Source organism: Pygocentrus nattereri, chromosome 8, assembly GCF_015220715.1.
Source record: "Pygocentrus nattereri isolate fPygNat1 chromosome 8, fPygNat1.pri, whole genome shotgun sequence".
NCBI lineage: Eukaryota > Metazoa > Chordata > Actinopteri > Characiformes > Serrasalmidae > Pygocentrus > Pygocentrus nattereri.
Window position 1 is genome coordinate 16,068,303 of NC_051218.1, and position 22,454 is coordinate 16,090,756.

Sequence of the window (22,454 nt, forward strand, 5' to 3'; positions counted from 1 at the left end):
TTGCCCTTTACACTGACGTGGGACCAGCTCTGCATTACCAACTCCCGTTTCAGCCACTGCGGGAGAAATTTGAAACTGTTCCCAGATCAGCGCAGCGGCGCAAGTTCAACGGCGCTTTGGTTTTCCGAAGGACAGCTCAGGCTTTTTGATGCATGTCTTTCTTTTTAAAGAGCGACATCTAGTGTAAAGGAGTGCGTGCAACAGTTTCAAAATAAACGTCCGTACGTGCCATAGCGGGTTGCTTTTCAACCGGATTCTTGTATTAAAAAACACATTTTTTATTTGTGGAAACGTTCATCACAGTTCACTTTTCATTTTTGCCTAATGAACCCAAGGTAAGCGTAGCTATTAACAGTATCTACTGTGAGAGCTGCTCCACAGTGTAACGTTAGCTAAAGATAAATATGGTCAGCCTCCTTCGCCACGCATGGAGACATAATCTAGTCAGTTTCTCTGCTTATAATAGGATATTTGGGAACCTTTTCAGTAGATACACTACAAAACAGACAGCCTCAAACACCTGTTTGTAGCGTGGAATAATGGACAATGTAAAGCCATATTCAGCTGGATCACCGTCACTGGATTAGCTTTGGGTTCGCTAACAAACAGTGCAGTGATAAAATAAACATGTTACATTTGAATTTTATAAGATTTGGGCCGAGATATCCAAGATGTCACTACAACAAACAGTAGCGTGGCATCACCAAAAAGGCAAGTTCGTCTTATATGTTTTGAAGAATTATGTGAAGTGCCTTATTTTGACTGACAGCTTTTACACGCTAGAGGGCACAATTATCTTTCATATTTCCTGAACTATGTCTTCCTCTATTTCATAACAAAAAAAAAAAACACGGACACTTTTATCATTTATGTCCAAATAAATATGAGGAAGAAAAAATTAGACGTAATATCTAAAAAGAAATTCCCTGTTGAAAATGTTGGGGAAACAATGGATAATGAATTACCCTGCAGTGGGTATCAGTGAATCACATGAATCGTCCTTATACTGTAAAAAAAAATGCATCTTTTAAACTTAAAAATGTAATGAACCAGGTTAACATGATATGTTGAGTTCACTGAACTTGTAATATTTAGTTACCAGAAGAATAATTTGTTATACACTACAAGTTCTCAAACTTTCAAGTTAACCCAGTTACCTGTTTAAATTTAAAAGCAGCAACTTTGTGATTATATATATATATATATATATATATATATATATATATATATATATATATATATATATATATAATTGAGGCCTTCATAAGGAAAACTAATAACAGTTGTAAAGTACAAATGAACTAGGGAGCTATGAAGGCCCATAGCTCTCTTTTTAAGGGAGCAAGCCCTACAACATAAGCCCATCTCTTTTCCTCTCACACTGATAAATAACAGTGGTGCTTCTTCAGCGCAGTGCATTCGCCTCCAGCTGCATCTCCCCAATATGTCTCTGCAGCAAGAGATTGAATCTGCCCCATTCATTAGCCTAAGTGGATGAGCCTCCCTAATAGAGGCTCCCCTTCCCCTCAATAATTGCCGTTGATTGGCGCAAATTAGACCCTAGTTGCCAGACGAGTGATTCTCGACGACGATAATCCGATTCCCAACTCAAACTAATAGGATTTTAACTCCAGCTTGGCCTAATGTCCGTCTGTACGGCCTGGCCCTGCTCCGCTAGCCCAACACTGCCCCTCTGCCCTTCTGCCTCTCACTGCAGTGTGGTACAGAGCAAGCAGGCTGACTGAAATCGAGTCTTCAGGTGAATACATACATACTGTGTGTGAGTAGGATAGGAATGTCTCAGCAGGTTTGTGTTGTAAAAGTTGAGTGAAAGGTAGGTAGAGAGGACTATTTGTTTTCAAAGGCCTTGTGTAGGGGAAGGGGTTCTAACAGGCTTTAGAAAGACTTTATAATCTTTGTCTACACACAGACTATTGTGCTTTTGACATTTAGCATTGTTATAGTCTGTGAAAAGACGCTAAAATAGATTATTCAACATGAGCTGTGGGTCTTCACCTCATCCTCCAGTCATTGTGTAGTGCTAATTATTATCAAATTGTTACAGTTATTGTTATGTAATACTGGCAATAAGATTAAAGACTGAATCTGAGATTCTGAACGTTTGAATTAGTTCTATTCATTTAACTCCAATCAGCATATTCTGTATAAATGCATTGCTCGATGGTACAAAAACACTTTCATAAAGAATTCAGAGCTTTTTTGAAACGCGACCCAAATGACAACTCACGCATATTTGATAGTATTTGTCATTGGGATGATAAGAGGAGATGGGATGGCTGCTTAGACCCTGAGTCTAATGAAACTCCACTCCATTAGAGCTGAATTCGACAGATTGCCCTCCCAGAGAAATGAATTGAGTTTTTTGTATTTGTGAGATCATTCTCCCTCCATTAACTGCTCTTTATCCCGTCTCTTCATCACAGCCAAATCAGGTTAGACGGCCATGATTAGCTGGGGTGGCCTCCCTTTTTAAGCAGTAATTGGGTTTGGCGGCTCAGCTGATAGCGCCATTAAGACCAATAAAGGCTGGGCTTGGCTTGGAGAGTGAAACAGATTCTTGTGGAACAGATGGCAGGCGAAGAGAAAGGGTTTTGATTGAGAGTGGACGAAAGCAAAGTTTGTGTAACTGTAGAACTTCGGTGCCGGGCTGTGGCCATGCCTGGGAGATGGAGTTTGTGTACATTTAGTGTTTGTTTTTGTCTGCTTTTGAGATAAGCAGCACCAGTAAAGTCATTCATAATAACAAAACTGAAAATGCATTATTCTCAGTGATGGACCAAGAGACATAAAAACATGGATGGATGAAGGCATAGATTAGATGGAGGGATAATAAATGCATGGAAAAAATAATGGATGCATAGAGACACGTAGCCTGTACTGACAGAGATGTATTGACAGGACAGTTAGGAGGATCTAAACAGCCCACAGGAGTCCAATAATGGTATGTTTCCTTCTTGATGATGCTCATCTATGTTCACTCTGCTGGATTAAATGCTTTAATTTAATTTCATCTGCTTTTTAATCAGTCATATTTCTACTCATCACTATTACCAGTGGAAAAAACTTAATCTATTACTGTTATACCCAAGGTGGCATACATCCCTGGAAAAACAAATATTTTGAAAAAAATAACAATTTCTATATTGATGAAATCACAAATTCAATCAAACATTTATTGTTAAAGAATTGAAGAATTGCTCCAAAAAAGTGATGGATGATGTCAATATTTTCAATATAATGCTAAATATGTGTGTTTTTCTTTCTTCCTATTGTAAGGGGACACTCCAAATTCACTGTAAACATGTCTGGGATTTTCCAGTTTAGACCTAGGAAAATTCCCCTCTGATGAAAGTGGGTAAAACCTTTGAAAAACTCCAGCTCCTCTGGGGTGGATTTTTGTGGGTGGCTGAGTGTTTCTTTATTGTAATTATTTTCGGTACCTGCTGAATGCAAAAGGAAGGAAGGCCAAATAGCTGGCGTTACTGCTAGGATGTTAGCTTATTGCATTATTAAATTGAATATTTTATTGTGGCCATATAAGGGTAATAATAATATAATAATATAATAATATAAGGGTGCCTTCATATCTTCATTACAGTGGATAGAATGGATTAATCAAACAACTGAAATAACTCAACAGAGGAGGAGGCAAAGCTAAAAGCTAAAATTAGCATGCTTACTCAGTTTTGCTTCTTATCTCTGACTGAAAGGCTAAAAATACTGATCATTTTTGTGCTGAATAAAGATAGAATGGCTGTTTTCTTAATGACTGTGTTAGACAACTGAGTAAGAGTTGGTTGTATAGTTGGCTGTATATGTCATGGTTGTATAGTTTATAGAGCAGTGGCTGGGCTTGCTTTCAGGTTTGGTTGATACCACAGGGATTACCAGTGGTTGTATGATGTATTTGTGTAATGCATGCAAGGTATCGTAGAAAGAGAGCACTGATGAATGAAAACATGAAAACAATATAAAATCGTGAATTCCGTCAAATCGAGGCTGAGGGATATAACGCTAAGCTACAAAATACTGTATAACACGACAGATAACATATTGAACTGTAGTTTTAGGCTGGAATGCCCTTTAAATCTGTCTGGATTTGCTCTGTCAAAACATTTGTGAGTAGAAGCTAAAGTTGCAAAAACAAAACTAATGAAGTGAACTACAGAACCCACACAGAGCAACATAACCATGAAACAGATGGATGTTTTTGCTACTGCTTTTCACCACTGCCTACACGCACACAGTTTCCTTATCTAGGGGAACAGAATGCTGTGTAAGAATTGTATAATGGCTGTAAAGAGCTGTATATCTTCCCCAAGCCTCATTAGGATGAAGTGGAGTGCTTATTTTATTTATTTATTTAACAGTGTTTCATGGTACAGTTTTTCCCGCTCAAACCCTTCCCAGGAGGGCAAATAATGAGAGAGCACTTCAAATGAATTACTGTATACACAATCACTTTAATTATTCAGTTCTAGCTAGGCATTGGGTGTGACTGTTGGGAAATACCATGCACGCTGCCCAGATCTACCTGTTATATAGTGATATGATTAATGTAACAGTATGATGAATGATGCACTTAAAACATCCAGCATCGACAGTTACGGGCAGATTAGCAGTGGTATCATACTGAGCGGTTTGCAAAAAAGGATCCAGGCAGAATCCCCAAACCTAAGCTAATGCTGTGAGGCTAATGTCGATAACAAGAAATATGCTGCAGTTTAAATCAATTTCAAAGGAATATAACAGTGTGCATTGTGCATAATAATAACTAATGGCTGAAATGGTTTGGAGCTTTACTAGAAAATGATGATCTATTTCAAATAAAGTTGCTGAATAAGAGAATGGCAGGCAAACACATGCTCCCTGAAGTGCCGTGCAGAATTTTTACTTATTGTTCCACTGAACTACATCTCTCTTAACACACGGGTGGGCTCTAAAAGCTCAAATTATATGCTTGAATTTACAGATAATATGTTTTTTTTTTTTTATCTTTTTTTTAGCTATTGCAAGCAGCGCAACTACTGGGGGGGTGGGGGATATGGGAGCAGAGATGCACAATCAGACTTGGGCCCCTTGGTAACTGGGCCTTCTAAAATCTTTATTGGCCACCTCACATAGATACTGACATAACAGGTAATATAATGTAACCGTTTAGCTTGTTTAATACATACCAACTGGAAGTAAACATACAAATTACATTGTCATGTTTATTTGCTGACAGCTTCCGTATTTTTATGCCATCATCTTATATTTTTTTTCCCCGGGGCCCATTGGACCCTAGTTATGCCACTGGTCGCTGCCGCTGCTGCATGTCAATAATAAGAGATTTTATTCCAAGTCATTTCACTTCATTTCCATTGGTCTGTGCATCATGAAACGTTCCTATAAAATAAAGAGCAGCTGGCCTTTTCAAATGGTAGTGGAAAAAAAAGAAAAAAGACAGTTTTTATGTGATGGTGACAATAAAACTATTCTAAGAAATATTCTCAATTTTTCTTCCATTTTTAATTTCCTACATTATTGGGGGGTGGGAGGTGGGGGAGGGGTAGTATTATTACATTAAATCATATTAAACGTAAAGAATGTTTTTGTTTTTTTCGTGTAAAGTCATTTAGTGTTTTTAAATCTGCTAGGAAAAGCTATCATTCTCTCATGAATTATTTTCTCATTTCAAATAAATTAAAACATGGAAATGCTTTACTCATATGAATCGCTTTGAAAACAATTACATTCATCCTCCAGTACAGTGGTTACAGCATTTATGTCATCATAAGGCAGAGTGAAAAATCCCTAGAGTTAGGTTTATTTTTCCTTGTATGTGCTACCCACAGGACAGTTGCAGTTGCAGCCTGGCCTCATGGTTTTACAAGCATTTGCTCCATCTGTGACCTCCCCTCTGTGACATTGTTATAAAAGAATTGAATTTGTGGAGGCTCCGCGATGACTGTAAGGCTGCTCCTCCTATTTGCCTCCTTGTATATTGCTTTTATAAGAGGCAAGAGGGAGAGATATGAGAGAGAGAGAGAGAGAGAGGGGGGGGGGGTGGAAGAAAAAAGAAAGAGATAGAGAGAGAGATGACAGAGGAAGGATGAGATGGGATGATGCCATAGATCTTCATAGCTCTGACATCGGCTGTCCATTTGAAAATGAATCAGGCATGCGTCCATTATAGAGGACATTTACAACCATGTTACTGAAACCATTTATAGTATGTAAAAGATAATAAATAAATAAATAATAATGAGTTTAGAGGTTTTGTGCCTGAAAATTGCAGACATATTGTGATACAGTGACTGAAATCCAGTGAGATTTAGACCAGCACGTTTTACATGCAGTCGTTTTATGTATGTTAACATCATCATCCCACTTAAAAGCATACAGTGCCTTTAGTAATAAACGGTGATAACAAGTAGCTGCAAAGGATGACATATGGACAGTGTTTCCTTCTTTCCAAAGGATTACTACGACAACCGATTTTACCTGAACATCTTTTAAATAAATCAAAATTGTTACTTTTAAATTATTCTATTTTGATATTTAGGTCTGGATATGAAGTATTGTAGCTGCAGTGTGACAAAATGTTACTTTTATTCATCATTAGTAGACAGCTTGATTAGCAAGCAGAAACAAGCTGCCTTTTGTTGCCTTGTTTTCAAGATGTTGAAAAGTGCAAACAGCTGTTGAGCATTTGAGCATTTCAATACTTTACATCAAGAGAGGCCTAACTGAGGCAAGAGTCAGTCTCTTATCACTAATAATGCCGATCCCTTTTAATAAGAAGAGAGCTTTTGTTTTGAACAGGAAACAAACAACCAGAGTGGTCAATGTTAAGAGGTATATTAGCATTTTAGTTACACTTTATATTTATGCAAATAAATTAGTGGGACATGATTGCATAACCTTTCTGTAGAGAAGAGCATAAATTCGCTTTTTCTTCCTGTGTAAATAAATAAGTTGTCTGTTCTCATAAGTTACCTGATTTGTTCTGACCTTATCATCTTGTTAATGAATACTCCTAATTATATTTAGTAATAACTAATAATACTAAGCCATGACTCTGTGCTACCTGCAGGTTCTCTAGCAATGCATTGAAATAACCCATTCATTCCAGAGCTCCATTGAGATGGCCTGAAGCAATTAGCTCCACTAAGACCAACTCATTAGGAGGCATGCGCTGAATGAGCTCTGCTCACTGCAGCTAATCAATATTAATGATGGATTATTTACAATTAACAATGGGCCTTTAATGGCCCCATAATTGTTTGTTTTGCTCCAACATGGAGAGGTGAGAATTGCAGGTAGAATGTAAAGATTAGTCAGAGGTGGGCTAAATGTGTTCTCAATTACTCTAGCCTGAAAGTCTATAGATACTATTCAATGCTGTTCAGAGGAGGCAACACCTCTCAGGCTACTTTGCGAGCTCAGGCTACTTTAGCTATTTAGGCCATACTTTATATTTGTTAGAATACCTCAAGCTAAACGAGTGGAAAAGAACTAGGCCGAAGTGCTTATAAGTTGAAAACATTCATCAGATAGAATGTTATGATTCATTGTGCCTGTTTTATATATATATAATTGCTAGTGCAGCAGAAATCAAATGATCTCTCATCAAAGAAAATGAGCACAGGTCATGGCAAGACTCTGCAACATAGCCATGTTTTACTAGCCCATTTGAACCTGAAACCCCCCTCAGGGCCTGCAAGTAACTGGGCCATTGCTGGGACCAGGTGTGTAGGGGCTGAATTTATGACCTTTCCTGCTGAGTGCAACATTTGGGTTGAACCAGCGCCCATGCACCCCACCCCCTCTACGCACACAAACAGACGATTGTGATTGGCTCTTGGTAGGTTTCTGATCACACCTTTCTCGCACCTTCAGGGAGCACCCTGCAATTTAAGAGGGGTCTGTTGCCTTTTGTGTTTTCTCCTTTGTACATTTCTTTAGCCCTCTTTCTTGTCCGGGCAGCAAATACCGACAGACGTCTCTCTGCTCTGTTTATAGGGTGAGTTTAGGTTGGAAGAGTGAAGGCAGATAAGCTGCTTTACCTTAGCTTGCAGGAATCCTCTGGCCAACTTTTAACACCAGTGCTCTGGGACTTGCAGGCCTACAGCCTGCTAAGGATCACTCATCTCTGTCAAGAGTTTGTCTGACAGACTGTGTTCTGCTGGAGATGAAAGGCTCTCTTGCTGTTTGAGTTGCAGGGAGGATCTCCAAATCACTTCTCACTTGAGTAAAAAGGAGCCATCTTGTTTGTCAACAAGCGTAACCAAGGGAACAGAGAATGCTGTGTTTGACAGCAATGCTAACACTGCTGCTGGCTTGCCTCTCTGAGCCTCTTCCATTGGAGCACCTCAGGCACTTAGACTGGCAGCGCGGCATGAGGCCAGGTGAACGGTGCCCGAAAAAGTGCCAGCCCGAGCTGTGTCCGGACGCCAGGCTGCTCCAGAGCTGTGTGTCGGGTCAGGTCCGTGACCCGTGTGGGTGTTGTTGGGAATGTGGGAATGGAGAGGGTCAGCTGTGTGACCCCGAACCCTGGACCGGGTCCACTTTCTTTGGGCGCTGCGCTGAGGGACTCCGCTGTAAAGCCCCAAGGAGGGACCCCTCAATGAAAGAAGAGCCCAAGCCAGTGTGCGTGTGCACCAAGCAAGAGATGCTGTGCAGCTCGGATGGGAAGACATATGAAAACGTGTGCCAACTGCGGGCAGCCCAGCGCAGGCTAGGTGAGCGCCAGAAGGTTACTGTGGCGCATCATGGACCCTGCAAAGCAAGTAAGTGTATGATCTTTAGTTAAGTTGATCGTGAGTTTCAAATCCATAGTACATGGTTGTTTTATGCTTAGAAAGCATCATAACAAATCAATAAGGCTCATTATTTAGCAGACAAAGATGTGTTACTGCTTTGAACCCTGTAAAATCTCAGGCTTATTATATACTAGGCCTTATTATTCAGTAATTACACAGAAAACAAAGCAAACTTCCTGTGTTATTCCTAATTTATACAAGTGAGCAATAGAGGTCTGGATCTAGTGGTGAGTCCAGGCCATTTAATGGTTTAAAACTTCATCCTTCATCCAGCCTATTCAAATACCGTCAACAATAAAATAAGCTAAGAATAAATTTATAACTGAATTTAGAGAGCTTTCATACTCTCTTATATCCCATAAATCTTCATGAAAACTGCAAGCAGTAACATGCTTTTGCAAATGAACTGCATTTTTTTTTTTTGCATCAACATCTCTATTTATTTAGAATAGTTAGCCCCACATGTATCTTTATTGTTCTTTCTTCAGATTTTTGAGCGAGGCCTCATAAGCAACACAAAGCACAGATAAGAAAGCTGCAGTATTGCTGGCTGTTTGAGTTAATGGAGATACATAGGATGTACGGTGACCCCTATATGCTAAACTTGTGAGACTGATGAATATAAATGCTAAAAGCGCATTTGTCTCTATTGTATGAATCTATATATAGCTTGCAAGAGTAGCTGTGCAGTCCCTCAGATTTCTCATGTCCTGTGAGTAATTCTGCCTCTTTGCTGACATCGATTTTTGTGAAATGATAGAGTGCTCACTTAGCACCAGGGAGACCAGAGCCTGATTTTGGTGTGTATTTATAAAGCAGTGTTAACCACAGATATATGTCTTCCGTTAACTCTGCAGAACCAATCATCACCTATGCCCCACGTGACATTATCACTCTGGAGGGAAGTGATGTCCTCCTTTCCTGTGAGGTTTCATCGTACCCACTGGCATCCATACAGTGGAGGAAAGAGGGGGACAGCGTCTTCCTTACTGCTGATGATTCCAGCAGAGCCATACAGGTATATGCACACACAGCCTATTATTCCTTCACACAGTGCTTTATAAATGCGCTTATAAGGCATTATATATAATAGCTTAAAATACTAGGCATAAGCCTGTATAATTGCTCAGAAATAGTTATAATTTTTACACCTTATAAAAGAAGAGAATATGGTAATTATATTATAATAAAATAAACCTGACTGTTGTAATGCACTGCAACAAGATTCTGGTATATTTTCTGTTTAGCATCCAGGCCCATCACAACAGTTGTTACCAACTTAGTTAAAATGGAGCAACACTCTCTCACATGCACTTGAGCATTTTTGTAATATTCGTAAATAAAAACCTTCACATGTAATGTGAATTTAATAGAGTATTAAATTCATGCTAATGCTATGCTAATTATTTTCAGATATTGCCAAGGTTTACTTTCAATGTCTTAATTCTGCACAATATATTGTTTGTTAATTATGTTTCCAATGTAGGCCTTTGTGATAATGATATTGCAAGAGGTCGCATTACGCAAATAATTTCTTCTGGAACAATCTGTTGGAACAAAACCTATGTGTCTCTGAAATAGTAACTTTACTTAGCCGTATGCAAATGTTTGTGTGCCCTGGGTCAAATAACATGTTTTGTTGATTGTTGAAGTGAAAATAAGTTGACATGTCCACTACAGAAAATACAGCTCTGAACATTTCAATGCACATTTACTGTTTATTTCCTGAATTTAACATACTGGGGAAAATGAAACGTAAAGTGTGGTCTGTGCAAAAAGTAAACCACGGCTTATACTTTATTTTTTTCCAATATGTTAATCTTTGCAAATAAATAAAGATTGAACAAATATATATATATATATACACACTGCGACCCTGACGGAGAAGCGACTTGGATGGATGGATGGATATATATATATATATATATATATATATATATATATATATATATATATATATATATATATCATATGTTTTCCCCTTTGCTTTATTTTTTTTTCATACCAAGTATAAAAGTATAGCACTGCAACCTTTATTATGAGCTGCACAGACCAATAACACAGCAAAACAGCTGCGCAAACATCAAATACAACACAAGATTACAATGTAACATCACAGAAGAACCTTGTGAAACCAAAGCTATTATGTATAGCTAAAAAATCTCTAGTAAAACTGCTACTTGACTAAAATTTAGTTGCAGTATTTCAAACTGTCCACAACAACAACATCATGATTGTTGAATATTGTGGTATACCTAATTAATGAGTATCGGCACATTCTTTTTATGGACTTATTGCAGTCTATCACAGTTTCATAAAATCACACTATAGCATTCTGTCCATATCATGCCCTACAAGACATATTTTATATATATATATATATATATATATATATATATATATATATATATATATATATATATATATATCCATGTCTTGTAATTAAGGGTGAGTTATTACTCAAAGCTAGCTACTAAGTGTTATTTGTGACACTTGCGTCCTCACAGCATGTTGAAGGAGAAATATACTCATGCAGTGACACAGCCAGAAATTCACATAGACAGTGGATGATTGCTTTTCTGTGTAATTACAGGCACGCGGAGGCCCGCGGCGCTTTGAGCTCACCGGCTGGCTCCAGATCCACGGGGTCGGCCCTGACGATGCAGGGGTGTACACATGCGCCGCCAGGAACGCCTTCGGTGAGGTGTCTGCCTCCGCTCGATTACGGGTTATGCACAGAGGTATGTCTGATACACACACTCATGCACACAGCCATTAGCAAACAGTGTCAGAGGTCAACTGCCTGAGAAAACAGACATTTACAGCTTGGTCTCCCACACTTACATGTAGAAAAACATTCACACAGTCTCTCTCTGTATACTCGAGGTGGGCTAACCTAAATCTAAATAAGCATTTCTCATAAGGACCTTTGTTTTTAATGATACATCTTAAAATGAAAGATTAGTCTCTCATTTAACAGAATCAAGGAAATTATATTTACTTCAAAAGACTGAAACAAAGAACAGAAAAGATTAAAAGTCTTATACCCTTTAAGCTCTCTTGTGTCCCATTAAGGCCAGTCAGTGTTTAATTTCAGAATAAACAGATGAAATAAATGTAATAATTGATGATATTATTAATGAAAAAATTAATGTATTTTAGCTGGGATTGTAAGGCAACTAGTTAACTAACTAGAGTTTTTGGTCGACAGTGATTCTGTTGTTTTACTTAATGCATTTCTTTGTTATGTATTCCATGCGAGTGCGTTTTGAAATTTGTAACAATGATTCTAAGAAGGCGCAATGTGAACTATATTAGTTTTATAGATACAGTTTTACTAATATTTCATTTAATTTACTCATTAACTTCTGTATTAAAATTATTAACATATTTCTTGTTTTCTTGCCTGTTTCACATTCACATAAATATCTCAGACGAAAAGAATTATATTGGCTCATAACAGTAATAGAAAAATATTTTTAAACTAATTTTTCATTTTCATATATCCAAAAGTAGATTTTGGATATATATTTTTTTATTCAGTCTTATTTAACAACAATCTATTTAAAAATAATTGTACTCACACACACACACACACACACACACACACACACACACACACACACACAAGATTTGATGCGTATTTTTGTAATAAGAGTGATTCTTGACTTTACTATTAATTTGTTCATGGTGCTGTACAGCTTTCACAGTGTATCTAAAGTCATGTAACTTGTTTTACAACAAACAAGCTAGATGACTTTACAAACTTTTTACCATTTTCCAGAAAGTTCTCTTGTGACAGCGACAGTATTAGAGGCAAATTAGAACCATTTTATAGATTTATCTGCACTTAAATTGGTTTTGTATTTTTGAAAACAGTGATTCTAAATGTGTAATTACTAACCGCAGGTCTAGGTAGAAAAACGAAATATAAAATCCCAACACTAAATATTTTTCTTCTGCTAAAAACAAGTGACAGTGCACAGTGTTGTTTTGCAGCAGTGCCAGTAGCACACTGTGTCCACTCTTTGTGGTCTGCACAGTAGTAGACAAAGACATGCATGAGCGTCGACAGTGGGACCAATCGATTTCACCTCTAACTATCTGCACCCAGCATCTCCACACCAGTAAAGGTGAACTTGGCTTTCCGAGAAATCCCACAGAACAGCAGATAACTTTACACCAGTCACAGGCTTTCTCTTGAAGGAACGCAGCATTAGTGATGACAGGAGGTCGAGAGAGGATGGAGATGGGGGCGATTTGTACGAGGAGATGCAGAGGAAAGAAGTGTGTGGGGGGGGGGGGGCGGTTGTGTATTATGTGGCAGGCCTTTGCTGTGACTGTCTGGTTGTTATCTCTTTCTCTGGGGGGTCTGCTCCTCTACTCTGCTTCTCTTATCTGAGCCACAGGCAGACCCCCCCTTCCACTTCCCTCCCACTATTTCCCGGAATGTCCCCTTCGCATTGAACTCTGGGACTGGTGGTGGAGAAAGGTGACTCTGGACAAAGTGCAGGCCTTCTCCTATTGGCTGAGCTTTGCCTAAGAAGAGTTTAGGACAAAGTGTACTATCAGGTTATGCAGAAGAGGCCTGAAATTACTGCTTTGAATCATTCTGTTGAAAATGCTGTCTGAGAGGCATAGAGCCCTTTTTTGGGCACCTGCTATTTTGGTGTGTCGCAAAAATATACAGATCTAATCTAAACATTTTCAGGTTCATCAGGATTTGCATGTGGTGACTGTGCTGGCCATGCTGAGCAATTGTTTTGATTACTAGTGTATTATAACTCTCTTTTCTAATCATCCAGGATCTCCGCAAAACAGAGAGATTCCCAAAAGGAAAAATGAAGCCCACAACACATCCTTCAATGATGCTGAAAGTGAAGATGATGAAGATTATGAGGGGCAACCAAGTGGTTATATGTATTTGTAAGATGTTGTGATGATCATACAGCAAATCCATTTAACAAAGTTTTGTCATAATTTTAGGCCTGTCTGAAAAATAGACTCTTTATAGCATAATTTTTAAACACTTTTATAACATTTGATGTCTTACTTGAGTAAGTACCTATTATTTGAGCACTGTAAATAAATACTTATTATATGTTTCTATACTCATTTTCTTCAACTTGATTTTATTTATACAAATGATTCCTAGTTATAATCATGTAAAAACATAAGGTGTGAAACGCTGTCTCAATTTCATATTTTGCTAAAATATGCTAAAACAAACCAGAACCAGACTTCTGTGGTTTGACATTCGTCATCAGTTGTGGCAATTAAGTGGCTTTGGTAGTAGTGAGCTACAGTTTGAGTACCGAGTGTTATGATGTAACAGTGTTGAAAAACGGCATTAGACTTACTTTCATGCAACTAGTGAAACAAGATGGGGCATTAGCTTGCATATAGCATATGTTTTTCCACTTACCTTAGATGTAGTTGATCAGCCACGACAGTTTTGGTGTCCAAATTTAGCTTTCTTAGTTCAGCGCTGCAGCTACAGAACTAACGTTGTCAAAAAATGCTGGAAATCAATAGTCACCCAAATCTTTTCTGTAGATACCAAAACTTCTCTCAACCCACTTAACCTATGTACAGCTGTTCTTTAAGGTTGCGTGATTTCCGTTTTTTTCTGTTTTTTCTATTTTTCTAAACATGGATAGATTTATGCAAAAGTTGGGGCACCCCTTTCAAAAAGGTTTTGTAGATTTTGTAGAGTGAAATTAAGTTAAAACATCCTCTACAGAGAACATATAACTGCGCATTTAAATGCACAATTCCTGTTTCTTAGCTAACCTTAAGATATAGATGAAAAAAAGAAAGTGGCCGGTGCAAAAGTTATGGCACAATTAATATTTTGTGTTCGCTTATTTTTACTTATACAATTAACAAAACATGTAATTTGACCAGGGCTTCAAACTGTTGCATATGATTATATGTTCAGCATGCCATCATCTTATTCTTGTACAGTTTCCTTCATCCTGTATTAATCATTAGCTCCATAATTCATATAAACTCTTTTATGACAGTTGTGACTGAGTGAGTGTATTTTGTGTGTTTGCATGTATCTGCCTAAGCAGCACGTCTCACTAAAAACTAAAAACTGTACTTTGGTGTGCACTTACACCAAGCACCTCCCCTAATGCTGAATAAACCATCAGAGTCTCCATTTCCTTGTCCTGCAAGAGACACAGCAGGAGAAAAAAAGAAAAAGAAAAAAATGCACCCAGCCCAGGTTAAGTTGTTTGAAAGCTCTGGTATTAAGAGGCGTTTTACACTTAAGAAGTTGGTTTCGCTGGGTTTTCTGTTTCCCTCTCTCGTATTGATTGATACTCAACTATCAATGCATAATAGAAAAGCACTCAGAACAAATGCGGGGTTATGGCCTTGCAGAGAGAGAGCAGCCCAAGCTGTAGCCCAGCGCCATTATTGCCCCATAAAGGATCCCCGGGGATGCACACAGTCCTCTCATCAGCACACACCAAATACCCAATTAAGAAGGAAGACCTTTAAATTCTCCCCTCTTTCCTGGGCAGAAATCAATCAGAATTCAATCTGTTTCGGGCGAGATCCTGACGGTGCAGGTGATAGCTCACCAGCGCTCAGATAGGTGACAACAGCAAAAGGGAGATGGCCGAGCAGGCTGGTGTTAGCTTTCAGCACTGCTGGCTCCTCAGAGAGAGAGAGAGAGAGAGATAGGGTGAGAAGGCAACACTGTCCTTCTTAAATGCTTATATAATGTTTCAGTGGGACTTTTATTTTTAGATACACATGGCAGGTGAGCTTTTTTTCATGGCTGGCAGGTAAACGATCTGTCTCAAACCTTAAATAAACAAATCCTTTAAAAATAAGTAGTTGTCAAATTTGTCCGCTGATGAGGTTCATTGAAAGTGAATCTCAAGCTAAAATGTCACGCTTTTATTCTCCAAAGGTTGTTTGTTAATGAATGGAGAGAAAGACAGAGTCTATATATGCATGTGTATGTGTGAGCGAGAGTGAGTGAGCCTGAGAGAAAGGCACAGAGAGGGAGGTAATGGATGGAGAGACCAAACAGAGGGGGGAGAGAATGCAATTAAAAGATGATTCATTCTCACTTCCATGTAACTGTATCTGTGGATATTAGAGTGGACACTCTTTCTCAGGGCAGTGTTTGGCTGAAGCTAAAGCTCTCCCCTGGCCCTCTTCCTCAAAGCCAGCTTAATGACTCCCTCCCCGATGCTGTTGGGATCAGAGGCGCATGAGCAGCAGCGCCTGCTGCCCTTGTCCAGTAACACCATGTGCAGGGGTCAGCCAGGGCCAAAGGTCATGGGCAGAAGGCTGCTATTAATGGACATCTGAATAAAGTGCAGGGTTCAGTTACCCACTGTTCATCTTGACCCTTCATGCACACGCTCTTTTAAACACCACTCACTTTGCTTTCACACGGAAGAAAAACTGTGGGAGAAAGTAAAGTTCTTTCTGAGGTTTAAGTAAAGTCTGTGATGATACTATCAACCATAACAATGACAGAGTCTGTCTGTTGAGTAAATTTTGAAATGGTAGCCAGTAGTGTTGCAAAATGACATGTATTTACACAATAGGAATTTTACAGGAGAATTTAAAACGTTCCTGACTTTTAATGTAAGCAAATGTAAAGAGTTTTTTTTCCAACGCAAATTTGAAGCATTTCTATTGGTCCATGCATTATGAAACTTTCATAAGATACAAACGAGAACTGCTGTGTTCAAATAATGTAGAAAAATAAAAATCAACAAAAATGGAGGTGCATATATTTGTGCACAGTGACAGCATACAGGACATGCACCGATGTCTAGTTTTCATGACTTTCCTCAAAATACAAGACTCTTGAACGCTCTTTTTTTCTGTTTTTATACTGTACTGACAAGAAGTAAACATATCTTAGCTGAGTGAGCAAACAAAAATAAATAAATAAATAAATAAATAAACGTGACTTGGGGTAAAAACACTATAGAACTGCAGTGGAAATTCTTAGTACATCTAGCATAGCATCACTCAACACAGGAACAGATTTCTAAAAAAGTGCCATTTGTTAGAGTTATTCATAGAGTTGATAGAGTTATTTATAGAAGTATGTAATGGAACTTTTGGACCCGCTGGTGAGTCATGGCCATTTATAGGGTTAATCTGATTGGCAAAAGTGGAACTGAGAAAAAAAAGTAGATTTCTTTCCTGACAAACTGTCTTCAAATAGAAGTAAAAGTATGGTCATATTTATTGTCAGTATTATCAGAGAAATAATCTTCAAACATGTAACAAAATCATTGGACCTAATTACAGCCCACCTCTGATGGTAGCCAGTGTGATTGATCTCAGTCCGAATGCGCTAAGTGGACAGAGTGAGAGGGAAATTTTGAGGCTACAGAAAGCTGGAAAAACAGCGCATTTAATGAACCCATCCAGACAGTCTATGAAGGGCATTTTAATATGCACTGGTCGATGGACTACGTTGTGAATATACACAGGAGAGATGGACAGAACTGATATTGACTGCTGATCTTGACAGCCTCTATAGAGCTGCCAGCTAGTGACTGAGCTGATTTTGATGTTTTATGGAGCATTTCTGGATGTTCACAGCTGCTGGAACTATTCATATTAAAAAGTCAGTTCTTTTGTGTTTGGAGCAACTGGAGGTTGACCTGATTTTAGTTTAAGGTTAAAAGATAAAGCAGCTAACTTGATGGGTATATGTCTTCGAACAAATACCTCACATTTTAAACTGACAAATGGTACTGTTAACATCCCACTATTGGAAAAGTTCAAAACAATTTCATATATATATATATATATATATATATATATATATATATATATATATATATATATATTGTCTTATGCAAAAGTTTGGGTGCCTTTTGTCAAATGACATTTTTTGATTGTCTAAAAATAAGTATATTCCCTACAGAGCTTTTTCACATTTTATTGCATAATTTATGTTTATTTGATGAATTTAACATTGGGAAATAAACATTTAAATGTGGCCTGTGCAAAAGAAATGGATCTTTATATTTTATGTTTTATTTTTTGTGTATATGTTAAACTCAGTAAATAAAGAAAAATTGTGCACTATAATTAGCAGAAAATTATTATCATATTAAGTGTACTTAAATGTGTAAAGGATGTGTTGCCTTATTTTCACTTAAATGAACAAAATGTGATTTGACCAGGAGTGTACAAACTCTTGATTACGACTGTATACACAGTAGTGTGCAAAATTCAGAGACCACCCTTCATTGATTTAACTTTCAGTGAAAACAGCAATTTTGTACAATTTGTATATATATATATATATATATATATATATATATATATATATATATATATACATACAAATTGTACAAAATTGCTGTTTTCACTAAAAGTTAAATCAATGAAGGGTGGTCTCTGAATTTTGCACACACATATATATATATATATATATATATATATATGCAATAGAGACCAGCCAACTAATCAGTAAAAGTAAACATATGAAAATTACACAGAAACTAATTTTGTAGTTTTTTTTACTTTTATTAGAGCTGTCATCTCCAAAGTTCAGTCTTAAAAGTTGGTTGTATTTTCTGTTTCACATGATCTAAGTAATTCCAAACACATGTTTCATTTAGTTTTTCTTAAAGGGTTGGTGTAGTTTGCTAAGGGGCATTGCTTAGTGTAGATTTATGCTTGCCAGTGTGTGAAGATCTATCAGTTTTTTTTGCGTGGACCAGATTTAACTGTCCAGTCCTGCTGCTAAAGTATTTATTATTGTAGCGTTTGTTGTGCTGCTCTGTGTTTATGTTTTCATTCACCCTCCTGCTGCAGTACTGAACTCTTTTCCTCTGTGTAGTAGTGATCCTGTGGTTATTTGTGTGTAAAATAAAGGCAAATATTTTTCGTTAACGGCATCCATCATGAGCTCAGGGCTCACACTAATCCTGGTGGTGTGTGTGTGTACTGGCCGTCAGGTGGCGCGTGCTGCTCTCGGATTCCCCCTGCAGACGGACAGCAGCGGAGAGCGCGCGCTGCTCCGCCGTTGGTTGGCATTTCCATTATGGATTTGGGGCGCCCTCATTAAGTTCCCAATGACTGAAATATGTCTCTGTCTGCCTCTGTCGCGAAGTAATAAAGCAGGCGCGCGCGTTTCAGCCCAGCTGCGCGTTATTGCGCGCTCTCAGCTGGACGCGCTTTCCCTGCCCTGCTCCTAATTGACAAACGAGAGAATGAGAGGTTATTACTGTCCGCTCATGTGAGGTGCAAATGACTTTAGGCCGCTGATGAGGATGATGTAGTGCTTTGTTTACATGCGGCTTAACGGCTAAACCGCAGCTATTAAAGTTCTGAGAGGCGCATTAAAGCGCAGCCACGGGCGAATTTCTCAGGTTTACGCACAGGGCTGGTTCATTATGGGATTAAAAGTTATTAACAGAACACTTTTAAATACACGCTCTTAATGTGGGAGACAAGCGGCTGCGATTAGGCTGACGGGATTATGTTGTGTCGTAGTGACAATAATAATAATAATAATAATAATAATAATAATAATAATAATTTGTGCATTGTTCATTACATTGTTTATTATATGGAAACATAAAGCACAAACTAAATATATCGGGAAAATTCCATGGTAGCTAATTTGATAGCATTTGCATTACATTTTGTTGGCCTAATTTCTTTCTTTCTTTCTTTCTTTCTTTCTTTCTTTCTTTCTTTCTTTCTTTCTTTCTTTCTTTCTTTCTTTCTTTCTTTCTTTTCCACACAATACACAAGAGCACAGACCTCTTGCCTTGTGTACAAATAGCCAATCAAACTTCCATTTGCAGCATTGTATCATTTAAGAATGAAATCTCCTGTAGTCTTCTCCCTGGAGAGGGAATCTTTCACTTAGCCTTTCCTGTGAAGGGCAGGATTTGATTACCAGGCTGATGCAGGTATTTCCCTCTGTCTGTGCAGCTCATAGACACAGCGCTGAGGGCCTGGTAGCAGTGGCTGCTCAGCAGTCTTCCACACCAATCCGTCTCCTTCCTGTTCTCATACCAGCACATTCATCTCTACAAGTCAAACGGTTGTCTTGCATGACCTGAATGAAACACCTCATAGAGGTGTACTGAGGAATTCCTTTATATCTCCACTAGATATTTGTAAACATTATCATATGTTTCATTATCTTGGCTACACTCTTAGAAAACTCTTAGGTTCTATATAGTACCAAAGGTTCTAATGTGTTCTAAAGCTCTGACGTGAAAATAGCAGAATCCTTTTAGTGCTAAATAGAACTTGTTTTTTAAATGGTTAAAAGAACCCTTTATGCATTAAAATGCTTCTTTGAGATTTTGACAAAGACCCATTTTAAGGGTATATAATCTTAAAGAGTTTATATTTCACTGTTGTCGGAAGAAAACCTTGTATCTCCAAAATGCCAACTTTACAGGAGAAGGAAAAAACCTACTTTACTTTAATGTAAGTAAATGGAACCAGATTTTTTTTCCCAGGTCATTTTGGCCCGTTTCTTTTGGTTCATTCTTCATGGCATGTTCACACAGTGTAAAGGGCAACAGGTACTTTTAAATTATGTCAAAAACTGAAAAATCAGCAGAAACGGAGATAAAAGGTTTTCTTCCGACAGCAGCGATACATATGTTTTTGGCTTCAACGTTTGCATCTAGAAAAAAGATGCAGTGGAGTTTCTCCATTATGTAGAACTTCCTTAAACATTAAAAAGATTCTTCATTATTCTTCACTTATTTACAAGGACGGTTCTCTTAGAACAAAACCATATTCTTAAAAATAAAATTGCCAAAAGAGGTTTTTTTGGAGCGCTGCAATAGATTAATTATTTTTGTAAATGAGATGTGGGAGTTTGGAGGACTTCCACATCATGTAAAGTTTCTATATCACTTTAAAGTGTTTTCCTGCATCCAGGCCAAGAATCATTTAGGAAACTTTATTTAAAAGAGCCCATTTAGAGGAAAACTACATTTACCTCACTTTTACGAAACAAAAGAGTTTGATGTATGTAAACATTGTTATACTTTAAAAAGTTTCCATTCAGTCCTCAACTCCCATGGACCCACACACATACATAACACACACACATACATAACAATATGGGGCTAACTCATTCCCACCTCTTGCAGTTCTAAATTATGGAACACTGTATAAATATAGTTACATTTCACTAAAACACTTCACTTGTTATGATTGTAGATCTGAATACTTGCATTTTTGCCCATTTTACTTCACTTTAACAGTTAGCTGCTAAAATGACTGTATCAACCAATTACTGTATACAATATATTGCTGCTCTGGTTGCTACCTCAGTGACTGTTATGCTCATATATACTAGGCTATATGCTAGACTATCTGCTAAGCTGCTAATATGTCATAGTATGCTACATTCTCCTTTGCACAGCTCCACATACTCTCAGTACCGAGTACTGCCTGTGTTCTGTTTTGTATTTATTGTAAGTTTTACATAGTTATTTATTGTACTGTATTGTCTGCACTGTGTATTTTGTATTGTCTCACACTTGTGTTCCTGGGCATGACCTGATATGGGAACTACACTGCAAAACCAGCCCATTTTAAATTCATATTTTCTGTGATGTCATGAAAACTTATACACTTACATATATATTCAGCTATTCAGTCTACAGCTGTTCAGCCCTGCCCACTCACACTGAAGTTATAAGGAGTGTTTCAGCCTGGACTGCTTTTAAATATGGCACAACACAGGACAGCCAATCAGAATAAGGGTCAATTACATATATTAGTCTTGAAAGCACAATGACCAAAACAGAAAAACAGAAGGTCTAATGTTAAGGGATAAACAGAGGTTGGAAAATGGTTCTAATAAATTTGAAATGCTTTGGTTCATAAAATCATTTTAAACTTTTAAAGCAGACTTCAAGGTGAAAAGTAAGAATGATGTAGGATATGTGCCTTGTGACAAAAAATACACTTAAAATGGTTCTTCAAGGGTTCTTTAGTAAAGACAATGGTTCTATATAGAACCACGAACTCTCAAAGAACCATTGGCATGTCTAAATGGTTCTTTGATGGTGAAATGGTTCTTCACACTGACAGAGAATGTGTTGTATGTGGTTCTATATAGCATCAACAAGGGTTCTTCTAATATTTCAAGCTTGACATTGTAACAATAGCAATACTTTTTTGTGCTACATGACCCCAATTCCAATGAAGTTGGGACGTTGTGTAAAACATAAATAAAAACAAAATACGATGATTTGCAAATCCTTTTCAACCTATATTCAATTGAATACACTACAAAGACAAGATATTTAATGTTCAAATGGATAAACTTTATTGTTTTTTGCAATTTGATGCCTGCAACACGTTCCAAAGAAGTTGGGACAGGGGCATGTTTACCACTGTGTTACCTCACCTTTCCTTTTAACAACTCTCAATAAGCGTTTGGGAACTGAGGACACTAATTGTTGAAGCTTTGTAGGTGGAATTCTTTCCCATTCTTGCTTGATGTACAACTTCAGTTGCTCAACTGTCCGGGGTCTCCGTTGTCGTATTTTGCGCTTCATAATGTGCCACACATTTTCAATGGGAGACAGGTCTGGACTGCAGGCAGGCAAGTCTAGTACCCGCACTCATTTACTA

General features: G+C 37.8%; 1 protein-coding gene across 6 annotated transcripts; it reads left to right on the forward strand.

Annotated features, from left to right (window-relative positions):
- The first annotated feature begins 223 nt into the window (after nucleotides 1–223).
- kazald2 (Kazal-type serine peptidase inhibitor domain 2) lies at nucleotides 224–14,856 on the forward strand. 6 transcript variants are annotated; one of them, XM_037540346.1, is made up of 5 exons: nucleotides 224–335; nucleotides 7,721–8,795; nucleotides 9,686–9,846; nucleotides 11,422–11,569; nucleotides 13,634–14,856. In XM_037540346.1, the coding sequence occupies exons 2-5, from the start codon at nucleotides 8,309–8,311 to the stop codon at nucleotides 13,756–13,758; spliced, it is 921 nt and encodes a 306-aa protein (XP_037396243.1). In that variant the 5' UTR covers nucleotides 224–335; nucleotides 7,721–8,308; the 3' UTR covers nucleotides 13,759–14,856. The 6 variants fall into 6 exon arrangements, with proteins under 6 accessions (XP_037396243.1, XP_017545269.1, XP_017545275.1 ...); XM_017689780.2 differs by having other exon boundaries at nucleotides 8,029–8,795; XM_017689786.2 differs by having other exon boundaries at nucleotides 8,229–8,795.
- The last annotated feature ends 7,598 nt before the right edge of the window (nucleotides 14,857–22,454 follow it).

Excerpts from the sequence above, each read along its gene's own strand:
- kazald2 (XM_037540346.1), top strand. The coding sequence starts at position 8,309 with ATGCTGTGTTTGACAGCAATGCTAACACTGCTGCTGGCTTGCCTCTCT. Across the intron at positions 9,847-11,421 it reads ATTCCAGCAGAGCCATACAG|GCACGCGGAGGCCCGCGGCG; the intron begins GTATATGCACAC and ends GTGTAATTACAG. Across the intron at positions 11,570-13,633 it reads ATTACGGGTTATGCACAGAG|GATCTCCGCAAAACAGAGAG; the intron begins GTATGTCTGATA and ends CTAATCATCCAG.